At 36.0% G+C, this 21,593-nt stretch overlaps 1 protein-coding gene across 1 annotated transcript; it reads left to right on the forward strand.

The window, feature by feature from the left end:
• The first annotated feature begins 8,487 nt into the window (after positions 1 to 8,487).
• On the forward strand, positions 8,488 to 20,421 carry LOC122055654 (CBS domain-containing protein CBSCBSPB3-like). Its single transcript, XM_042617190.1, has 14 exons — positions 8,488 to 8,795; positions 8,880 to 9,039; positions 9,134 to 9,266; positions 13,438 to 13,608; positions 14,999 to 15,077; positions 15,157 to 15,270; positions 15,373 to 15,439; positions 17,370 to 17,475; positions 17,564 to 17,622; positions 18,983 to 19,092; positions 19,174 to 19,301; positions 19,407 to 19,489; positions 19,580 to 19,669; positions 20,027 to 20,421. The coding sequence occupies exons 1-14, from the start codon at positions 8,614 to 8,616 to the stop codon at positions 20,195 to 20,197; spliced, it is 1,653 nt and encodes a 550-aa protein (XP_042473124.1). The 5' UTR covers positions 8,488 to 8,613; the 3' UTR covers positions 20,198 to 20,421.
• The last annotated feature ends 1,172 nt before the right edge of the window (positions 20,422 to 21,593 follow it).

The following is a 21,593-nucleotide window of genomic DNA, read 5'->3' on the forward strand; positions in this document are numbered from 1 at the left end:
GGGACATGACTGTTTATGCACCACTCGGATTAAAGGAAGGCAATACTTACAACAAATGTCGATTACAAAAGATCATGTCGTGTTTAGGGGAGAAGTGAAGAGGTTTATCCTTGACAATAAAGGTCTTCTCTTCATCCCTGATAATGATGTCAATTTTAAGGGTGTGTTTGGCTCAAGTTATCATATATAACCTTAGTTATGTGATTACCAGGTAATCACATAACTAAGATTATAGGGAATAAAATATAACCTTAGTATTGTTTGGTTTAACCTAGTAATGATATAACCTAATTTAATATTTACTATATTACCCTTAATAATATTAGGATTAAAAAAACTATTTAAAGTATTTTTACCGTGCTCTCTAAAGTTTAAACTATTTAAACTATCTAAAGTTTAAATTAAAAAAAAAACCAAATGGATCACTTCGAATTATTTTTATTTTTTTTGTCGTGCTATCTTCTCCAACGGCGTCTGCATCCCACTGCGAGCTCACGGACGTCGCGGGCGGTGCCGATGTCGTCATCAGGGTGGATGGCGAATGCGATGACGGAGTCGTCGAAAAGGAGAGGGTCATCAGCGGCAGCCCCTGGATAGAGGCGGTGTCCGGAGGATGCAGGCGGACTGCTTCTGTGATGGGTCCTCTTCTTCGACGGACTGCTTCGCCTCTTCTCCGACTCCGACATCAACTTCGGCGATGGGTCCTCTTCTCTAGAGGATGCAGGCGGGCTGCTTCTGAGTGCCCAGAGAAGAGAAGGGGTCAGAGGAAGGGAGGCGGACGAGGGCGTCGACGAGATCCGACACGCCGAAACGAGGAAGGAGCTAGGAGACATCGCCAACTGAGGGAGGGAGGAAGATGGAGGAAGTTGCGACTCGATGAAGGAGGACGAAGAGAAGAGGGGAAAAAAATCGGAGGGTAATTATGGAAAAAAAAATTATTAACCCCGGAATCGTGAAAAACCCTACGCTTCCAAGGTTTTCTTATTACGGGTTGTATTCCCACTTTGTTGATGTGGCGGGAATCGCCCATTACCGGGAATCGCTCATTACCTAAACCAAATAAGGTTTTGATTAATAACCTACCAAAGTTATCAACGATAACCTTGAACCAAACACACCCTAAGAGGTATGTTAGGAGATAATGTTTTACTAATTTCCTTTCACGATTGTCTTTCCTCTGTAATTCTTTAGAGAATCTAATTTGAATGTCAAAAGGAAAAAAAATATTAATCAGGTTGGTAATATTGAATTTGGGGTGATCGATTCGGCCCCACAGAAATTTCCTATCGACCACTAGGTAAATAGGGAAGCGCTCGCAACGGGCAGCTCAAGAGCCCAGCATCCGGAAAGCCAGGAGCCCAGCATCATTTAGTTACGTGCTTCATTTGTAGAAAAAATTTCTACAAATTTGTCATAGATGAGACTCGAACCGCGAATATCTGGATGACAACCTGAATATCCTACCGCTGTTCCATAACTCTGGGGGCTTGAATGTCAAAAGGAAGGAGCATCGGAGGGGAGATATTTTCCCAAGTCTATTCAATTATTTGGCACAGTAGCAATCTACTTGATAAGAGTCAATCTGACCGGAGCTGGCTTGAATAGGGCTAACTCAACGTTAACTTGATACACATTTGCTACTCGATAAGAGTCAATCTGACCGGAGCTGGCCTGAATAGGGCTGACTCAACGTTAACTTGATACACATTTGACCTACCTAAAGAGCTTGGATATAGTGATGAGTCATCCCATCTCATGAACCCAACTAAATCAAATAACAATAAAATTATTATTATTATTATTATTATTATTATATCATTTTTATCTTATTACTTTTAGTTGCATACCCTCCCAAAAGCATCACAATGGGCATCATGCATTGACTTTTTCAATTACAAACAACAAAATATACTCAAACTAAGAAAATAATTTTAAACTAAACATAAATTTTAGATCGATTTATATGTTATAAAAAAGAAAAGAAAATATTTTTTTAAAAAATAAAAAATATTTAAAATTAATACATCTATAATAAATATAAAAAATCAAAAATATTTAAGTTTGACATATCTATAATAAATTAGTTTAATTTTTATATTGTAATAATTATTATTTTTATTTTATTAATTACTAAAAAAAATTATCATCTCTATTAATCCTGTCTGAAAATTGTAGAAATAACACGCTGAACATAGTGGATCAGTGGTTGACTGGCAAAAGACTTTTTCCTCTGAGAAGAAATTTTCCTTTGATCCTGCGCATATGGAAACGATCTAACAAAACGTTAGTACCTAGAAACTGGAATGGGAGTCCCTGGCAAAGACCCTCCGACGCTTAAATTAGTACAAGCCCGAGCGGGTGAATGAAAAACAGTAGCAGATGCGTGCACGAAAATGAGTTGTACATGTTTAGAGAGCGTATCTTCATTATGGAAAAGACTTCCCTTTTATATACCACCTCACATAACTTTCACAATCACGAGGTGACAAAGTGTGTCAGGGGTTGTTAGGTAAAGGAGAGAGTACGACCTAGGCAATATGCCATAATCATCCAAGCAATTTTCCATTTACTCATATGTATAGCTCTTTTATTATTTATAGTTTCTATTATCACTGAGGTTAATGAAGAAAATTGCTGTTATAAGTGGTCAATTGATGGGGGATAAGATGGTCTTTGAATAAGGTTTCAGAAAAATATTCTCTGATAGGTTGTTACTATTTGATCGTAGAATTCGCTGGGGGGGGGGGGGTGAATAGCGATATTTAAGAATTCAAAAATCGATTCGAGTATGCAGCAGAAATAAGAAAAATAAAGACAATGCTAACACAACAAATTTTATTTGGTTCGGAGCCTTCGTCGACTCCTACTCCAAGGCCCACACTCGTCGAGTGCTTCCGTTGGGCAATCACTAATAACTTGTAAAAATTATTACAAAAATGAGTATAGGAATTATTAAAAGAATATCGACAACAGAAACAGAAGATTAAATCGTAGGTTGTCGGAGAGACTTCGTGACGCCGCAGGAGCAGTGCGCAACAAAGTAGTCATAGCAGAAGTTGTTGTTTTGCTCCAGGTGGTGGCCTCCTTATATAGGAAGCTCCAGGCATCCGGATCCTTTCTAGGCGTCTGGAGCGTGATGTCGGCCAACCAATCGACGTGCTCCTAGCTATTAGGATAGAAATTGCCTTTCAGGCGCCCGGACCATCATTTTCCAGCACACCTTTTTCCTACAAGAATATGCTAGTCTGAGGCAAAACACAATTTATACTACCCTACAAAATAAAGTATTAACATAATTATATTTAAACAGAATAGTAATTAGATTCTGTCTCATCGAGACCAAAATCTAGTCACGATCTCAACTTAGATTCCTGAAATGATTCTAAGTTGGATCGACGCTTAAGTTTCCTAACTGGGAACGTGTCTTCACCAAGTCACTCCCCTCCAGTGACTTACCTTAACTTACCTACCAGACATCCGATCAGTCCGTCGACCTGTTTGGACTTCGTGCCAGCTATTTGGTCAGTCTATCGACCTAGCTGGGCTTAGTATCAGCTATCCGGTCGGCCCGTCGACCTAGTTGGGTTTCGTACCAGATATCAGGTTAGCCCGTCGTCCTATCTAGACTTCGCACCAGTTATCTGGTCGGCCCGTTGACCTAGCTGAGTTTCTCTTGCACACTCAGTCAAAGTGTTAAATCATAACAAAACTAACTTAACCTACTTTATCATTCATCAAAACCTGAGTTAGACCGTTAGTGCTAACCGCACCAACAGTTAGGATGTTGTCTGCTGACTATATCTCGGTCGGTCCTTAAGCCGGCCACCTGATTGGGATGTTGTTTGTCGAATAAATCTCAGACAGTCCTTAAGTCGGCCGCCTGATTGGGATGTTCACCTGCATTCTGCATAATCTGCTCTGTTGTGTATTATACTGCATGTATCTCAGCCGGTCGTTAAGGCCGACCGCCTTTATGTTAGATTTTGAGGGATGTCCTAAGACAATCGTCTTATAGGTTTTACTAAATATAGATTCACTATTTGAGTGCATATTATATGTTTGATTGATTTAAACTCATTTACTGAATGTTTACAATACAATTCATAGCATGAGAGAAATTGTGATTGGACCACAACTAGTGATTATCTCTACATGTGCAATTATGAACGTATTGGAATTTCTCTAGTCGTTGAATTAATGCATTCAGACATCATTAATTATGTAAGACTAGCACGGGTTATTCTCCTTGGTTACTCAAGCAGTTGTTGTCTCACTAGCTAGAGACATTGGGATGTTGAGAGTTAAACGTAGATGCTAGTTATGATAACTAGTTCATTGGAGTGACTCACTATAAGACTTCGTATGGTTATCTATATATATGGATATGTCTGTGAAGCTCTTATCGCAGTTTGAGTACAAGTTTCTTTTAACTTGAGGTATATAAATCATCTTAGTCATGAAGACTTATACTTTGACATCTTAAACAAGCACCTTATTGAGGTGTGGACCCGGGATGATTGGGTATAAGTCAAAATGTTCTAAGATGTTTAGATAGCCCACGGAGGATTCACCGTTTCTGCGAGGAGACGTATACCTTATAGCCACTCGTTAGGATTATTACTCAAAATCTTTAGCAAAAACATCACATGTTAAGAGTACGAGACTCTTGTACACATGTACGAGTGATTTGAATCCGTAGATCGAGGAAGTATTATTTGGACTAGGTGTGACGTAGTCAGTTTAGTGGGGATAGACAGATAGCCCATGTCCTAAACCTCGTGAGTATAAAATGAGTGAAAGGAACAAGACACAACTGACTGTAGCTACTGAAAGGTTTAGAATTAGTTCTAAGATCGACTATAATTTTTCAGCTAATTGGGGATCATGATATACTATTAGGTGACATTTATGATCGTTCTATAATTAAATAGTTAATTATGGACGGCCAAGAAAATTCAGAAACCTATTGGGTCGCACGCACTAACAAGTCTCTAAAAGATGTAAAACAAGTTAAAGAATAAGATTCTTAGATCAAGAGATAAATGTTTGGTTGAACCATACATAAGACAAATATGGAAATATTTGTCATATTGAAAGTGCAAATGAGCTACATCTCTTATGGTAGAGTTAAACCATATTTGGTTTAATCATGAATTATTTATGAACTAACTTGATTTATTTGTGAACCAAACTAAGGGGTCAATGAGCTAATTTTCGATTAAGGGATAATGGGTTGGATTTGAGTTTTCTAATTCAACTCATTAAAGAGGATTATATATAGATGTAATTGGGAGAGAATTAGATAGAAGTTTTATTATTTTGTTGTTTGACTTTTGGAAACCCAATCCTCCTCTCCCTCTCCTCTCTCTCACGCCACCAACAAGAGGGTTCTCCCTCTTGTTGCCGTGACCACCACAAGGGAGAAAAACTCTCCCTTGTGTGTTTCTCTTCTTCTTCCTCTTGATCCATCTTTTTCGCTCGTAGCTAGTAACTTCTGAATGAGAGGTTTATACTCAAGGAGTTGTCTTGAGGAGATTGACGTGAATATGAATAGAAGCGAATTTCGACAACACCACTACGGTTGATCCTTTCTCCTTATAGGTTATCCGTAAGGTATATTTAGCGTAAATTTACTTCTCGAAAAATTATAATTATGCAATCATGTTTGACATGTTGTATCCTTGTATGTATGTAGTGTGTGTGATGTAATAATTAGAAATTATTATTGTTTTATTTTTAGTTGCACATATTTACGAAACGTGTTCTAGCACACACCTGCATTATATTGGACATGTCCCTACACTTTATACCCGCCTCGATCATTAAACCGCTTAGTTATATTTTGCACAATCTTGAGATACTTGTTTGGAGAATGATATAATGCTTTTAGTCATGTTGGGAATCTACTTGAGAAATAATATAATACCTCTTGCTCCCGGGAAGTCCTGATAGCTTATGCTTTGCTGAAATTCTGTCCAAGTGGTAATATGAGGACAAGTGTTGCAGGCGCAGTCGTCCTTCTGCCCGACCGAGTATATAATGGGCTACCAAGAGAAACAGAGCCGCCTTTTGAGAGGTTCAATCAATATATTACGCTGAGTTATATTATGTCTTTACTTGGCTAGTTTTCTGTGCGGCTAGGACATATAAACTCGCTTGACTTTGTGACCGAACGAATACACATGCACACTGTTACCTATGGTTGGTCTGTTGTGGAGTGAGTTGGTCCTTCCGCCTAGCACGTGAGGCCAATTGGCCTCAATCTTGGTCACCTTAAGATCTGACCGCCCTTAAGACAATAACCTTCCTAGTTCGCTCAGCTTAAGGGTTGATCGTCCCTTTCAGCTGATCGTTTCTTCCTGACCGGATAATAACTCAGTCTGGTTGAATCTAAAAACCTTAGCACTGGACGATTAATCAAAGTCAGGTGAAAGAATATTGTTCCTTCATGAATATGATTGTCACATGATCATCTTGACTTTAACTGTCTCATTATCTTGACTCTAACTACCACGTCATTTTCTGAGCCGACTCGTCATAACCTGTATCATCTATCAAGATTAATCTATTTTTTATTTAAAATATTTATTTTACATATTTATCTGAATAAATCTAGAGTTTTATATTTTAATTATTTTGAATAAATATTTTTAATTTGATTTTTGTCGTCCAAACAGTTGAAATGATTTTAAACCTAGGTAAAGAATAATAAGTTATTTTAATTTTTTTTTTTTATTGCATTGATACCTTTATACTTGGTTTAAAATATTATTTTCTTAAAACTTTACTTAATTTTTTACAGAACTCATAGTTAAGTTTTCAAAATACTTAAATCACGCATCATAGTTTTAAAATTACTATATTACGTACCCACTTTTCATTTTTATCATCGTTCTTAAATCAATTCAACTAGAAAAAAAACAGTTGAATGGTTTTTTTTTTTTTAATTTATTCTATTTGAAAAATTCATGAGTTAATTTCGATCAAAATCAGCTAATGAGCCTAGAGACCTCGAAATGATATGAAATCAGTTTCTATGTGTTCGTTTAGTTCTCCTGATTGTTAAAATGTAGTAAAATATTAATTTGACCTAATATGGTGAAAGCATTGATTTTTGAACATAAATTAGTTTTTCGGATATATTCGTATTCAAAAAATCACTGTTCTCAATACATTGAGTCAAATTGATATTTGATATCATTTAATAATTAGGAGAACTAGACGAATATATAGAAACTGGTTTCATATCATTCCGAGGTCTCTAAGTCTATCAGCTGATTTTGACCGAAATCAGCTAATGGATCACCTTAAAATAACATGAAATCAGTTCCTATGTGTTCGTCTAGTTCTCCTAATGATAAAAATATTATTAAATATTAATTTAACGCAATATATTGAGAGCGGAGATTTTTTTTGAAACTGTGACTGAATGAACCTAAATAAAATCAATGTAAGTTCATTCGACCAAAATTGGTTGAAGAACGTAGAGAGTTTGGAATAAAGTGAAACCAGATCCTATAAGCTCTTCTAGTTCTTATGATTATATCCATGTCCTCGAATATCAATTTGACTCAATATATTGAAAGCAGTGTTTTTTTTCGCCCCCAGGGCATAGCACAGACGGTGGACGTATGACATCTCTGCGTAATGGCAGGGGGCAATTCTCAGGAATTGACGACCTAGGGTTTACCCCACCATGCGCCTGATATTTGTGTACCTGCATATACCTCCCTCTATTTCCGTGGGGTTGACACTAGGAGGTCGTTAATGTAGCGGATTTATATTTTTTGAGAGCAGTGATTTTTTTAGCACAAATTATTTTTTTAGATATATTCATATTTAAAAAATCACCGCTCTCAATATATTCGGTTAAATTAATGTTTGATAGTATTTTTACAATCAAGAGAACTAGACGAACATATAAGAATTAGTTTCATGTCATTTTGAGGTCTCTAGGTCCATCAGCTGGTTTCGGACGAAATCGATTGATGAACCTAAAGACCTCGAAATGACATGAAACCAGTTTCTATATATTTGTCTAGTTCTCATGATTGTAAAAATATTATCAAACATTAATTTAATCGAATATATTAAGGACATTGATTTTTTAAATACGAATTAATATTTTGGATACATTCATATTTAAAAAATAATGCTCTTAATATATTAAGTAAATTAATGTTTGATAATATTTTTACCATCATGAGAATTAGACGAATAGAAATTGATTCTATGTCATTCGAGTTCTTTAGATCTATTAGTGACTGATGAATTTTTTTTATCAGAATGAAATCGATTTAATCAGAAAAAAAATCTATTAACTAATTTATTTTTCTAGTTGAATTGATTTATGGACGAGGATAAAATTAAAAATGGGTATACGATTTAATAATTTTAAAATTATAATACGTGGGATATTTTAAAAACTTATTTGGTAGGGTAAAAAGCTAACTTTACTTTAGAGCTTTCTAGAACAAAGACGGTTCGAAATATTCAAATGCCGCTATCAGTGGCACGCGCAGGAACCCTTGGTCACGATCGACTTAGGGCTCTCCATTTCGATTTCGATCCTCTCTCCTCCAAGTCCTCTAGTCCGACCAATCAAGCAAGAAGATGAGCACCCACGCCGCCCCTCTTCCGAGAAGGAGCGGCCTCGCCTCCCGCCGCGCTCCGGCGGCGGTGAAGAAACCAGTTCCGTTTGAGAATGACAGCACCACTTCCGCAGCCGCCGCCGATACCCCCGTCGCCGCTGCAAACGGAAACGCCTCCAAGCCGAATTCTGCCAGCCTAGCACCGTACGATTGTTTCTCTTCGTTGTCTTACGAGTTTGCCTTTTTATGGATTTCTTCTTGTGATTTCTTTCTATTTGGATGGGACAGTGGGGAAAGGACTGTGAAGAAGCTGAGATTATCGAAAGCTTTGACTATTCCGGAAGGAACCACTGTTTCCGACGCGTGCAGGAGGATGGGGGTGCGTAGGGTCGATTCTGTGCTCCTGACGGATGCCAACGGACTTCTCTCTGGTATTGTTACCGACAAGGTTGGTTTTGTTGATTTCTTTTGTTATTGATACTGCCGTCTTCTTTGTTTATGAGGTTAAGTGTTTGTGCTGGGCTTGTTTGTCGCTTCTGCAGGATATTGCCACAAGGGTTATAGCGGAGGGTTTGAGGCCGCAGCAGACACCTGCGTCAAAGATAATGACTAGAAACCCAAATTTTGTAATGTCTGATACCCTTGCAATTGAGGCTCTGCAAAAAATGGTCCAAGGTTAGCTTATTCATGAATCATCGCGCCTTCACATTTATTTGCTCATAGATAATGCTTTCCTTCACATTCTGAACAGTTAGAAGTGAAAGTATCATGCCCGTACTTTTATGATAATCTTTTTTTACATTATTTTCTTTTATAAATGCCTCGGACAAAACCTGAATTCTTACATCAAGTAAATGATCATATATACCATTGATTGTGGCTGAACGAATCCTTCCTCTCTACACAACGTGAGTCTAAGTGTGAATTTGACAAATTGAACTGCTTTAATGGAGGTTATGTTATGTCGATAAAAATAATTTTCAATGCCATCTAACTAATTCAAAAGTACATTAAAATATAATCTTCCATAAAAACAAGGGGCATGTGTCCTAACATACCTAGACATACGGCAATTATTATTTTTGGAGAACATCTTAATTCTTCTCTACACATGAGATGATATAGTAGTGAATTTGTTATATGTTATTTCCTAGAAGTGTATGAATGACACCCACTAAAATTATTAGAATGGTCCATTTTAGCTTTTCTAAATCTAAGCTCACTGTCCGCATAAGTATAATTGGGTTGATATTTTCACTTCTAAAATCTACATCTATTGTGTTTTTGTATATGGTGGAAGTTGTTTGGACCGGTTGAGCTAGAGGGAGGGGGAGGGGTTGAATAGCTCGCTTGCTTCGATGAAGATGATCTTGCAGCGGAATACTTGAAGCGAACAACTCTTCAATGTTAACACAAGGATTTACTCGTATCCACCTCCTTGAGGTGACTAATTCAAGGATCCACACGGTGCACACATCTACACTATAAAAACACTCCTTCTCGGAAACAATCCGGAGGCGGAGATGCCTCTTACAAGCTCACAACACAAAATACACTAAGAAGAGCAAGAATAAATACAATGAAATCTTACACAAGATTACAATAATGAAATCTTAACTTGCTCTCTTCTTGTTGCTCGAATCTGTCTCTTGAGTTGTGTTATTCAGAACGATCATGAAAAGCCCTTTTATAGGGTTTCTGCTGGCGCCTTAGCTGATTCAGCTTTTCCCTAATCGATTACTACGTCAACAACCTGCTTTGAACATATAGAATGACTTTTTTTTGAACTCTAATCGATTAGTGAGTCATCCTAATCGATTCAAAGAACCTTAATTGATTACCCAATCAATTCCGCAACTCTATGTTCACTCGCAAAAAGGTCTTAATCGATTAGCACAATTAATTAAGCCTTCTCGTGACAAAACACTGCTTAATCGATTGACCCAATTGATTAGCAGTGGTTGAATCGATTGGGCCAATCGATTAGTAGTGGCTGAACCGATTGGGCCAATCGATTCAGCCTTGTTTTCACAAATTTCTCTTCGCGAATCTCTTGGTCTTAATCGATTGGTCCAATCAATTAGGCTCGACCCAATCGATTCAGGTCATTTCTGTGTTCTTGCAAGAACCTCTTAATCGATTACCTAATCGATTAGCTTAGGACCAATCAATTGCCCTACCCTAACTTGCTTAATTCAAGTCTAGGGTTCCCTTGCCCAATGTTAGGTCAAGCGTGACCTGTTGGGACTTCTCCACCAAGTGTCCGGTCAATTCTTTGACCCACTTTGGATTTTTCTTCTCGTGTCAAGTATCCAGTCCTCCATAACCCACTTGGACTTCCAAACACCAGGTGCTTGGTCAACCTTTGACCCACGTGGACTTTTCTTCTCGTGCCAAGTGTCTGGTTCTCCATGACCCACTTGGATTTCCAAACACTTGGTGTTCGGTCAATGTTTGACCTACTGGATTCTCTAATGTCTGGCTTCACTCATCAGGATTTTTCTCCATCTAACTTCATTCACTAGGATTTTTCCACTGACTTCACTAACCAGGGTTTTCTCACTGCCTAGCTTCACTCACTAGGATTTTCAATTTCCTAACTTTTACTAATCAGGACTTTTCATCTGTCTTGTTTCACTCACCCGGACTTTCTACATCAAGTGTCCGGTCCTCATGACCCACTTGGTTTTTCTTCTTCTACAATCATCCCATTAGTCTTGCCCTTGCCTAACCTCCAATTAGGACTTTTCCAGTCGAGTATCCCGTCAACTTTGATTTACTTGACTACTCTCTCATATCAAACCGGTCAACTTTGACTAGAGGAGAATTGCACCAACAGTCTTCCAAATGGACAATTACCTGCAATCTCTATATATTGTCAAACATCAAAACTCAAACTTGAGTTAAACTAGTGAACTTTGACGACAATTGCACCAATAGAAGTTTGGGTGGCTTCTCTCATCATGCCATTTTAAAATATTGCTAAATAATGATGATTATGAAATAAAACATGTTGAATTAAATACAATGCAAACAAAAAAAAATGCATATGACATAAATAAACTAAGTGAAAGAAAAATAAAGAGGTCGCGTATATCACTTTTTTGACAAATAAAGATTAAACTAAATAAGAAACAATATGATGATATTTTACATTTTTTTTATGATTAAAGATCAGTGTAAACAAGGAAATTATGATACACAGTATAATTGTGAGAAAAATCAACCAATTAATTAAACAAGTTTTTTTTAAAAATAGAAAGTACAATTATATCCAAATGATGTGAGCCTTTTTGATATTAAAGTTGCTACTAGGTTCTTGTCTTGATGCTCTTTTAATCTTGCCATTCAATCTTGTGTTGGATTTGTCTTGACTCGCAAGATGTCTTGGATTAAATCTAGTCTAAGATCATATAGTAAATTTCAATTGTATTGAAGTCTGCCTTGTTTTTTAAATCGCCGCTATAATAGATGTTTAGTAAGTCATCCCTTTTCATGCTTCTTGACCAATCAAAGAATAACAATTAGTAGTTGGTTGCTGAAGGAAGTTGGAGCCACTGGACAGCTGAGAGCGTCACACACTATCTGGATTGCCGGAAGAGGCAACCAGTGGTGAAGAAAAGGGAGGAATCACTGTGTTCGGGTGATGCCGCAACACAAACTAGAAGGGGTTAGCAGTGGTCAGTGGATCTGTGGATGAAAATGATAGTGGTATCAAAGCCAGTCTCGATTTGTGACTTTGTGCTGATAAGGTTGGCAGGGAAGGCACAAGTGTTACTGATTGGCGTAGCAGACAACAGCTCTAGCTACATATAGCACTGAGGAAATTGAGCGACTAAGAGAAGGAGAATCTGAGAGAAAAGAGGGAACGACTGAATTTGATCATGGCTGGTAGACTGGGACTGCAGCTGGCACTGAATTGAGACAATTCTAGATCAGGAGACAGGTGGATGCTGAAGGGAGCTGGAGGGTGTTCTCCTTGTGGGTGATGGGAGGAGTGGTTGCTTTGGGGGGGGGGGTAGCTTATGTTGAATTTTATGATGTACAAAGAGGAAGAATCAAGGAGCACCAAGATCAACGAACCACAGATCCGAAACCTTTCAGTGGTAGGGATTCGGCTGATGCAACACAAATACCTTTAAACCGTTGGAACAAAACTGATGAAGCAAAAGGTAAATGTCTTGCAAAGAGAAAATGGTCATCACACAAAATTAGCAAAAAGGAAATTTTATTAACCAAAGATTGAATATTAAATAGGCATGCCACCACTTTCATAAACTCAATATCAACTAAACTAGGAAAGAAATACCAGTGATTAAGAAATACATTAATCCCAATAAAGTCTTACCAAATCTAAGAATCTTTACCATGCTAAAAGATGCTCATTAAATTTTACTAAATTAAAATTAATAAAAAGAATTGAGCACCTAAATTAGGACAATTACTTAAAGTCAGTTACATAACTAAAAATTCTAATTAAAATAAATTCCCAATTTCCATCAAGACTAAATGGTTTATAGAACAACTCAAAGTTATGGAAGAGTTGTTTACTCTAATTTTGTGTGGTAATTAGATCCTACATATGATTTGCAAAAAAGTAATCCTGAAGTGCTACAGCTAATAGTACATACTTCATTAGATGATGATATACTTTAGAATTGGGAATTTTAGATCTTGATCATGCGATATACATTTACCAGAGAAGAGACTTTCCTAGTAGGAGCATTGATGTTTAGACCATATTGTCTTAATAAAGTTTATTGTTGCTCTGATCTTTTCGTAGGCACTATATTTTTTGTAATTACAACATTTCTAATTCTTCTTGACATTAACTGGTCTTTTGCAGGAAAATTTAGGCATCTTCCTGTAGTAGAAAATGGTGAAGTTATTGCCATGCTGGATATTACAAAATGCATGTATGATGCTATATCAAAAATGGAAAAAGCTGCTGAACAAGGTAGTGCTATTGCAGCTGCAGTTGAGGGAGTCGAACGTCAATGGGGAAACAACTTGTCAGGTTTATACAGAACACTACTTGATTAGGGTCCTCTGCTGTTGTTATTTGCAGCATGTGCATATGCTGAATTGCTTCTCAACATCTTCCCTGATCATAAGAGATGAGGGTTGAAAATCTACATGGTTAAAGAAAAAACTTATGTAAATTTGTTGAGACATCTTTTTGTTTCAGATTCCTTTTACAGTTTTACTGTTTGGAATGATAAACTAGAAATGTGTACTAACGTTGAGAGGGACATGATTTTGATTCATATTCCTTTTACAGTTTTTACTGTTTTGAATTATAAACTATAAATGTGTACCATGTTAGTTGGGCTTGGGCATGAAAGGAACTTTCACCTAGCTCTATGAAGTCCTTCTTCTCATTGTTTCACAACACAATTTGTCCTTAACTTATACCTGATTTAGCTAGTGTTTGTGTTAGGTGGATTCAAGTTAGTATGTTTTTAGTCACATATGTGACAAAAGTGACATAGGCATGAGAAATGGATGATCAAGAAATGAGATGAAGGTAGAGGGACACGTGTCAATCAAAATAAGAATGAATTGATCAGTATGTTTCTGGTTACACACATGACATTGACTGAGGCATGAGAAATGCATGTATCTGAAAAGGAGATGAAGGTAGAGGGACATGTGTGCCAATCAAAATAAGAATGAATTGGTTCTTGTGTTCTAATGACATTGAAATTTCAGTTCTTATGGCTTGAATTATGAGTTTCTGCAATAGCAATTCTAAGGGGGTGTTTGGTTGATGGGTTTGGGAATGAGGGAATGGAATGATAGTAAAAGATAGTGTTTGGATTGTGGGTTTGGGAATAACATTTTGGGAATGATTACTAGATTTATGGGAATCAACCAAACCCATATAACTTGATGGGTTTCATTTTCATTCCTATTCTCATTCCACCCTACTATCAAACTCATACCCATAGTCATTTCCATCATTTAACCAAACGCCCTCTAACTTGTTAGTCCAATCTTTCGACCAAAATCAAATGAAGGGTTAAAAATGTAAAATTAACCTTTTTCATTAGTTATGTAAAGGATCTAATTTTAAATTATTAACACATATCTTGATAAGCCTAATGATAGTGCTTCTGAATGATGCATGAAAAAAAAAATTCTAGTTAGTTTTATAAGCTTCTTTATAATACATTTTTATTATTGGTTTTATAAGTTTGGTTTATTAGTCTCCAAAATGTTGGAATTGACATGACTTGATGATGATGGCATTGATAATAAAGCTTCTTTATCCTCTGTAAAAGTATGATGCAGTGATTCATTGGAGATGAGTTAGTGCATGTTTGTTCTTACGTGACTATTTTATGGCTGTTTAGGCTTTTTGAGAATTTAAGTTATTTATTATTCATTCCCTTTCCTTGATGCAGCGCCTTATGCTTTCATTGAAACTCTCCGAGAAAGAATGTTTAAGCCGACTCTATCAACTATTGTAACAGAACATTCAAAGTATGTCTATATGTTTTAATTTTTATGCTTCTCTTGCAGCAATGCTATTATGATTGACCTTTTGGAAACCTATCTGCAGAGTTGTATTGGTATCTCCCTCAGATCCGGTCTCTGTTGCTACAAAAAAGATGCGTGAGTTTCGAGTTAACTCTGTGATTATACCAACAGGAAGTGGTGTTCATGGAATTCTAACGTATGCCACTCATTGTCTTTTTTAAATTTTTATTATTTATTTTTGACTCTGGCTGCTTGATAAGAATTATTTTTTGCTCCTGCTAATTTTTGTTTGTTGCAGCTCCAAGGATGTGCTTATGCGAGTAGTTGCTCAAAATCTTTCACCTGAACTGACTCCTGTTGAAAAGGTAGTCTATGCTAAACTGATTTTATAAAATTTCCATGTCCTAAATCCATTTTACGCAAGGGTTTTATAATTGTTAGGCATTATAGCCTTGAACCACTCCTCCGGGTCAGGTCTGGTCTCTAAAAGCCATGTTGTCTTCTTGTAGTTTGAATATTTGTATTGAGGTTTACTCCTTAAATTTAGGAATTAGGATATATACATATTTCATCATTATTCTACAATTGCAGTTTCTGATCATAGGTTCATGATTATTCTATTCATCTGTTCATCATCCTTGATGGATTATTTCATAAAGAAAATTCCTAGAAAGAGAAACAAAACTTGGTAAACCATCTCTGTCTGTTATCACTAGGATTGGTGCAATGGAGTTCCTGTCATGGTTTCTGAAGCTAACCTATTTCACTCTGGATTCCTGAGTTGGGTTTATTTAGTTAGGATGGAAGCTGTCTCAAAATTGTCAAATATGATACACAATAGATCAGATTGAAAGGGCATCATATCAGCATAATAATTTGATAGAGTTATGATATTATCAGCTTTATATATGAGATTTTTTGTGGTGCAAGTGCAACAATATGCAGTATGGCTGTATTGATCTAGGTTGGTTGCTATGTAGCACGGATTCTCTGATTTTTTTTTTAGAAGTATCGGACAAGAATACGGATATGATACGCAAATATGCATATTAGATACGGCCAAAAACGTGTCATGGACTTTTTTGAGGTTTGACCAGGCGAATACGTTTTGGACACGGCAAGGACACGACAAGAATATGGCTAGGATACATTCTTCCAAGATACGTTTGGGCAAAATTGCAAATATTTAAAATTTTTAGGGGTTTATTGAAAAAACTTGAAAAATAATTAATAAAAATGAATTTGGTTGTGGCCTTTTAAACCCTAAACCATAATCTTTTTCTACTCGCCTCTCATCCTACTCACCTCTCATCACCTCTTTGACGTCGCTCACCTCCCTTTCTGCTCCCGTCGCAGCTCGCCATGTAAGTCCTAAATTATTGTTTTCGATTCTACTCCACTTCTCTAAAGTGCTTAAACCCTAAGCATTTTGTTAGAAAGATTTGATTTATAAATTTGAATATAAGCCCTAATTTGACTTTCAATTTTTTCGATAAATAGTATGTAAAAGTCTCGGTTTTGATCATCTTGCATGATCTTTCAATACTATATATATATATATATAGAAAATTTGCCGTATCGCCGTATCCGTATCATATTCGATACTATATCCATACTCGTATCCATGCAATATAGGTTGGTTGGTTTTGGCAGGTCAAGTTGCGATTCCTAGCAAATAGCCAATAAAGAGTCATTATTGGGAAGATTGGATGTAGGAAAAAGTACTTGCAAATTAGATTGATAAGGATTGATGCTATGGAGTTGAATTGACAATTTGTAATGTGATTCTTAGCAAGTCTGGATTCCTGGGGAGGAGACTCATGACAAGTTGACAAAAATTGAGCCTATTTAGCCGGACAATTCATGGAATCTTCTAATTTTACTGTATCATTACAGGTCAACTCTAAGGATGCAAATTGATATGTAACATGGTCAATTTATATTCTGTGAAGTAATTGATAATCAATTTATATGATGTGTAGTTGAATTTACTAGTAATTTTCTTTGATAAACATGTTGCATTTTGTCAATTTTGTATCATCAAATGAATTATCTATTGAATAAACATAATTGTTCATGTCAATTTTCACTCTTCATTATTCGTGTTGATATTGTTCTCAAGGTTGTAGTTCTTTAAATCATGTTGTTTAGGGATTTCCAATGGCTATTGAATTTCAATAACATAAAAAATCTTATATAATGTTTCAAATCTTTATGAATTTTTAGGATGTTGGATTTGTGAATTTCATTCCAACAAGTATCATTATCAGTCATCCTTTAATTTCCATTTTATAGGTGATGACGTTGAACCCTGAATGTGCCACACTTGACACCACAATTCTTGATGCATTGCACATTATGCATGATGGAAAGTTCTTACATGTTCCAGTACTAGACTCAGGTACCGTACCATCCATCATTTATTTTTGCACATGAAGAAATTTGTTAACATTTTTTTTTCTGATTTTCTGCTACATCTTCAACAACAGATGGCCACATTGTTGCTTGTTTGGATGTTCTGCAATTAACACATGCAGCCATTTCCATGGTATTTAATATGCATTTGTATTTGCAGTTACATATTGAAAAAGATTTCCCATTGCTCTTTGAACATGAAAATTCAATTTCATCTTGAACAAGAGAAACAATTGGTTGTACTTTTAATCTCCAATCAAATTTTGAGTTTCATGGTTTTGTGTTTTTTCTGGTCCTATCAAATTTGCAGAGCTCTCTTGTAAGCGCATTGTTCTAGCAGATTAAAAAAATTTGAACTTGCATTAACATAATTAATATTTGAACAAGCAACAGGTACAAGATGTAGTTTCATCTTTGTTTTCTTCTCTTTTTTTTTCTGACGTTGGCATTACTCTTCTTTGTTATTGTTGGTGCTCCTGTTGGTTCTTCCTCTCTCTGTGGTGTTTCTTTTTGATGGTTGAAAAGTTAAATTGAAGGACAAGTCATGGCAAGGGAATCTTCAATTATTTGCTGGTTCTAGATTTTACCATTCGAGATAGATTTTGTCTTGAGCGTACCAGAAAATATGTTGGCACAAACAGGACAGTAAAATTTACTCGTGCTGGCATGATATATTTTCATGGTAAAAAAACTGAGACCACCAACTGGCAAGTTTGCACAATGAGTCGTAGGGTCGAAGGTCCACGGACGCGCACTGGATGAATAATCTGGGCCGGCTGTGTTAAATTCCGGAGACACCACGCTTTACCCGGGTCAGCATTCACCGCTGATTTACCTCCCCCTAGGATCCCTGTGGGGCCAGGCCTAGGGGGCCGCTGGGCGGCGGGACCCGCCTTTTGCACAATGACTAGGAATTCTTAGCTATCTTTCTCAATTTTTTATTAAAAATTGAGACCAACTGTTGGTAATTTTGCCATCCAACCTATATGCTGCATTCTAATTCTAATGATCATTGTCATCTACACGCAATTAATGGAGTCTAGGTGCTACAGCAAGGCGGTGGTATTTCAAAATTTTGTGACTTCAGATCACGTGCTTTGCAGAATAACTAGAAAACAATAAATAATTGCTTGGGAAGCAATTCTCTCCCATATAAATGTACAAGCATAAATATGTAGGGCAAATGCAATTGGAAAGGAGGTAAGTTTAACTAATAGTAAAGGAAATAATGGAAAAAAAATGTACTACCATTGCGTAGAATATACTACCTGTACAGGATATACAACTATACAGAATATTCTAACAGTATATTATTTTGATAGATAACCTAATTCCACAAGATATTATTAAATAACATGACATTAACAAACAAATTCCTCGGTTATTCTTGATGGTTTTTTTACATACAGAGTTCGATCACAAAGCTATTTCTTGTTTATTATATTCAATTTTGGTTCACTTGAGTGCATCCTTGGTGCATTTCATTTATGAAGGTTGATGGAGGTGCTGAAGCTGCCAATGACATGGCAAATACAATGATGCAGAACTTTTGGGATTCTGCCCTTACCTTAGAGCCTTCAGATGAAGAGTGTGATACACATAGGCATGTTTTAGCATCTTTTTATGTTATATTTTCCTTGCTAAACATCTATTTATGAACTTTTTATGTTTTTTCTTTTTGCAGTGAATTTTCATCATTGATAACATCCGAGTATACTGAAAGTGGGAAGTACAAGTATCCCCCTCATGCTGGAAACTCATTTTCTTTCAAAGTTGAAGATCAAAAGGGGCGTATACACAGATTTAGTTGTGGTCAGTATAAGATAATGTCGCAAGAACCATTTCTGTTTGACAGAACTTCAATTGATTTGCACTAGTTTCTAAGGTCGGAACGGTTTGTCTCAACCTTTCTTGTAGACACTGAGAATTTGGATGCACTTGTATCTTCTATAATGCAGAGGATAGGGCATGATCATGACACCGACAAAGTTCAACTTTTGGTGAGATCATGATTCTTGTGTGCATTTGTGTGTGGTGATATTACGTAAGGTAGTGTCCTCAATGGTTAAACCGTTACTGGTGCTATGCAGTATGAAGATGATGAAGGCGACAAGGTTCTTCTTACTACAGATGATGATCTTGTAGCAGCTATCAATCATGCCCGATCAGATGGACAGAAGGTACTCTTTTCATTGTATTCTCGCCATTCATTGGTTTAGGCCATTATTTTCTATCATTTTTCTCCAAGTAAATGCCCGATGTGCACATACCATATAAATCAAAGAAGGTTTTAGAGCAGTCCATCAATACCTGTGTCAGCATGCCGTTTAGTGATATGTCCATATGGAGTTGTAGGTTATTATGGTGACCAAATAATTTTTTGTATGCTACCAGAATGTTAAATTCAACTTTAGAAGTAAATCATGAAACTCTTTGAATCATATTTTTTTATGAAATTCTCGAAGAGATTTTGGCTACGCAACACATCTAGATGTCCAATTCAGCAGGCCTATTGGTCCTTATCCTCCATATTTCAGGTTCTGAGGCTGCACATTGATGACCCAAAAATGAAGAAGGAAGCTACAAAACTAGATTTGGCAGAAGCCCAAAGAGGAAGCTTGGCGACTCTCCAACGGGGGATTTTAACAGGAACTGTGGTGCTCGCCAGCGTTGGAATTATGGTTTACCTGAAACGATCAAATTCGTGACTTGTTTAGCTTTTAGCGCTATGAAAAACATTAACAAAGCGCCCTGACACAGACTTTTTGAGTGCCATAATTTATATGCCCATGGCCAAGATCCCTCCAATTTTGAGCACACCCATTGCACATTTTTTTAGCTTATTCGCTTAGTAGTAGCGAGATCAAAGAGAAGTATCATTGTGAAATGATATTGGTATTGGTTTAGTAATGAAATAGGGAATTTTCTGCTATCAAGTATTTGCACCATGTTATTGTTCAAGTATTTTGGTTCTTGTCCTGCTGTTAGGAAATTGTTAATGCATCACAGTCTATTCAATGTAAAACTCTAGCTCATAGAAGTTTCGTTCTTGGAAATTTGTTTTAGAATTCAATTACTTTTCCTCCCTCGAACCATCTCAAATATTTTAGTGCAAAAATCAAAAAGGGTGTTTATCATGTGCGTTTTTATCATATGGATCTAAAAAGTCAAATGTATACACTTTTGTGCCCTTTTTAAAATGACCTATTTAAAATATCCTTTTATTATTGGATCACTTGACATCAACTATAGCATCAACTCTATAGAAGTTAACAATTAGTTTTTACAAATATTATTTGACTGTGTGTTTTCATAATGGTGATTTTATATGATTGTGATTTTAATTTTTTTTAGTGATAATTTAATTAAAATAATATTTCAATATACAAATTAAATAATGAGAATTCAGGACATAATCTAATAGCATGTAATTTTTTTTAACATGCAGCAGTTATCAGCTGATTACATAAGCTAGCTAATAAATAATTTATAATAGTGTTGAATTAGGAGTATTTTCAGAATAAAAAATGATATGTTTAAGGAAAAAATTTTAAAAAAAAATTTAAGAATATATACATAAAATGATGGGGTCTATAAAAAGTTAAATGATGGATCATCTTTATATGTCTATTCTTAAATTTTTTTTAAAATTTTTTTCCTTTTAGCAGAATAAAGGACCTTCAAGTTTAAGGGTAGATTGTCTGGTCTAATTTTTCATGGTCTCCTTTTGATCTCTTTCATAATTTAATTATGATTGGATCATGATTGAAGTCTGATTATAATTGATTATGATTTTTTTTTAAGTTCATATTCCTATCTAACTTATAGTTTGAATTGGGATAGGTGCTCCGAGATAGCCCTTTATTAGATGTCCGATAGTTCGATTGTCCTCTTACTGTAAGCTGTTTTTAATCATCTATATTTAAATTATAATCCGGATGGAAATATAAATTTAAAAAGAAATGTAGTTAATTATGATTGAATTATCATTGGGATCCGGTTATAATTACAAAGATAGGAAGACATTATGCAAAAGCGATTACGAAAAAGTGGACTAGCGGATGTTGACTTTTTTTTAATAAAAAAAGTGTCGTCCACAATAAT

The sequence above is a fragment of the Zingiber officinale genome, chromosome 3B (genome assembly GCF_018446385.1).
Source record: "Zingiber officinale cultivar Zhangliang chromosome 3B, Zo_v1.1, whole genome shotgun sequence".
Taxonomy (NCBI): Eukaryota; Viridiplantae; Streptophyta; class Magnoliopsida; order Zingiberales; family Zingiberaceae; genus Zingiber; species Zingiber officinale.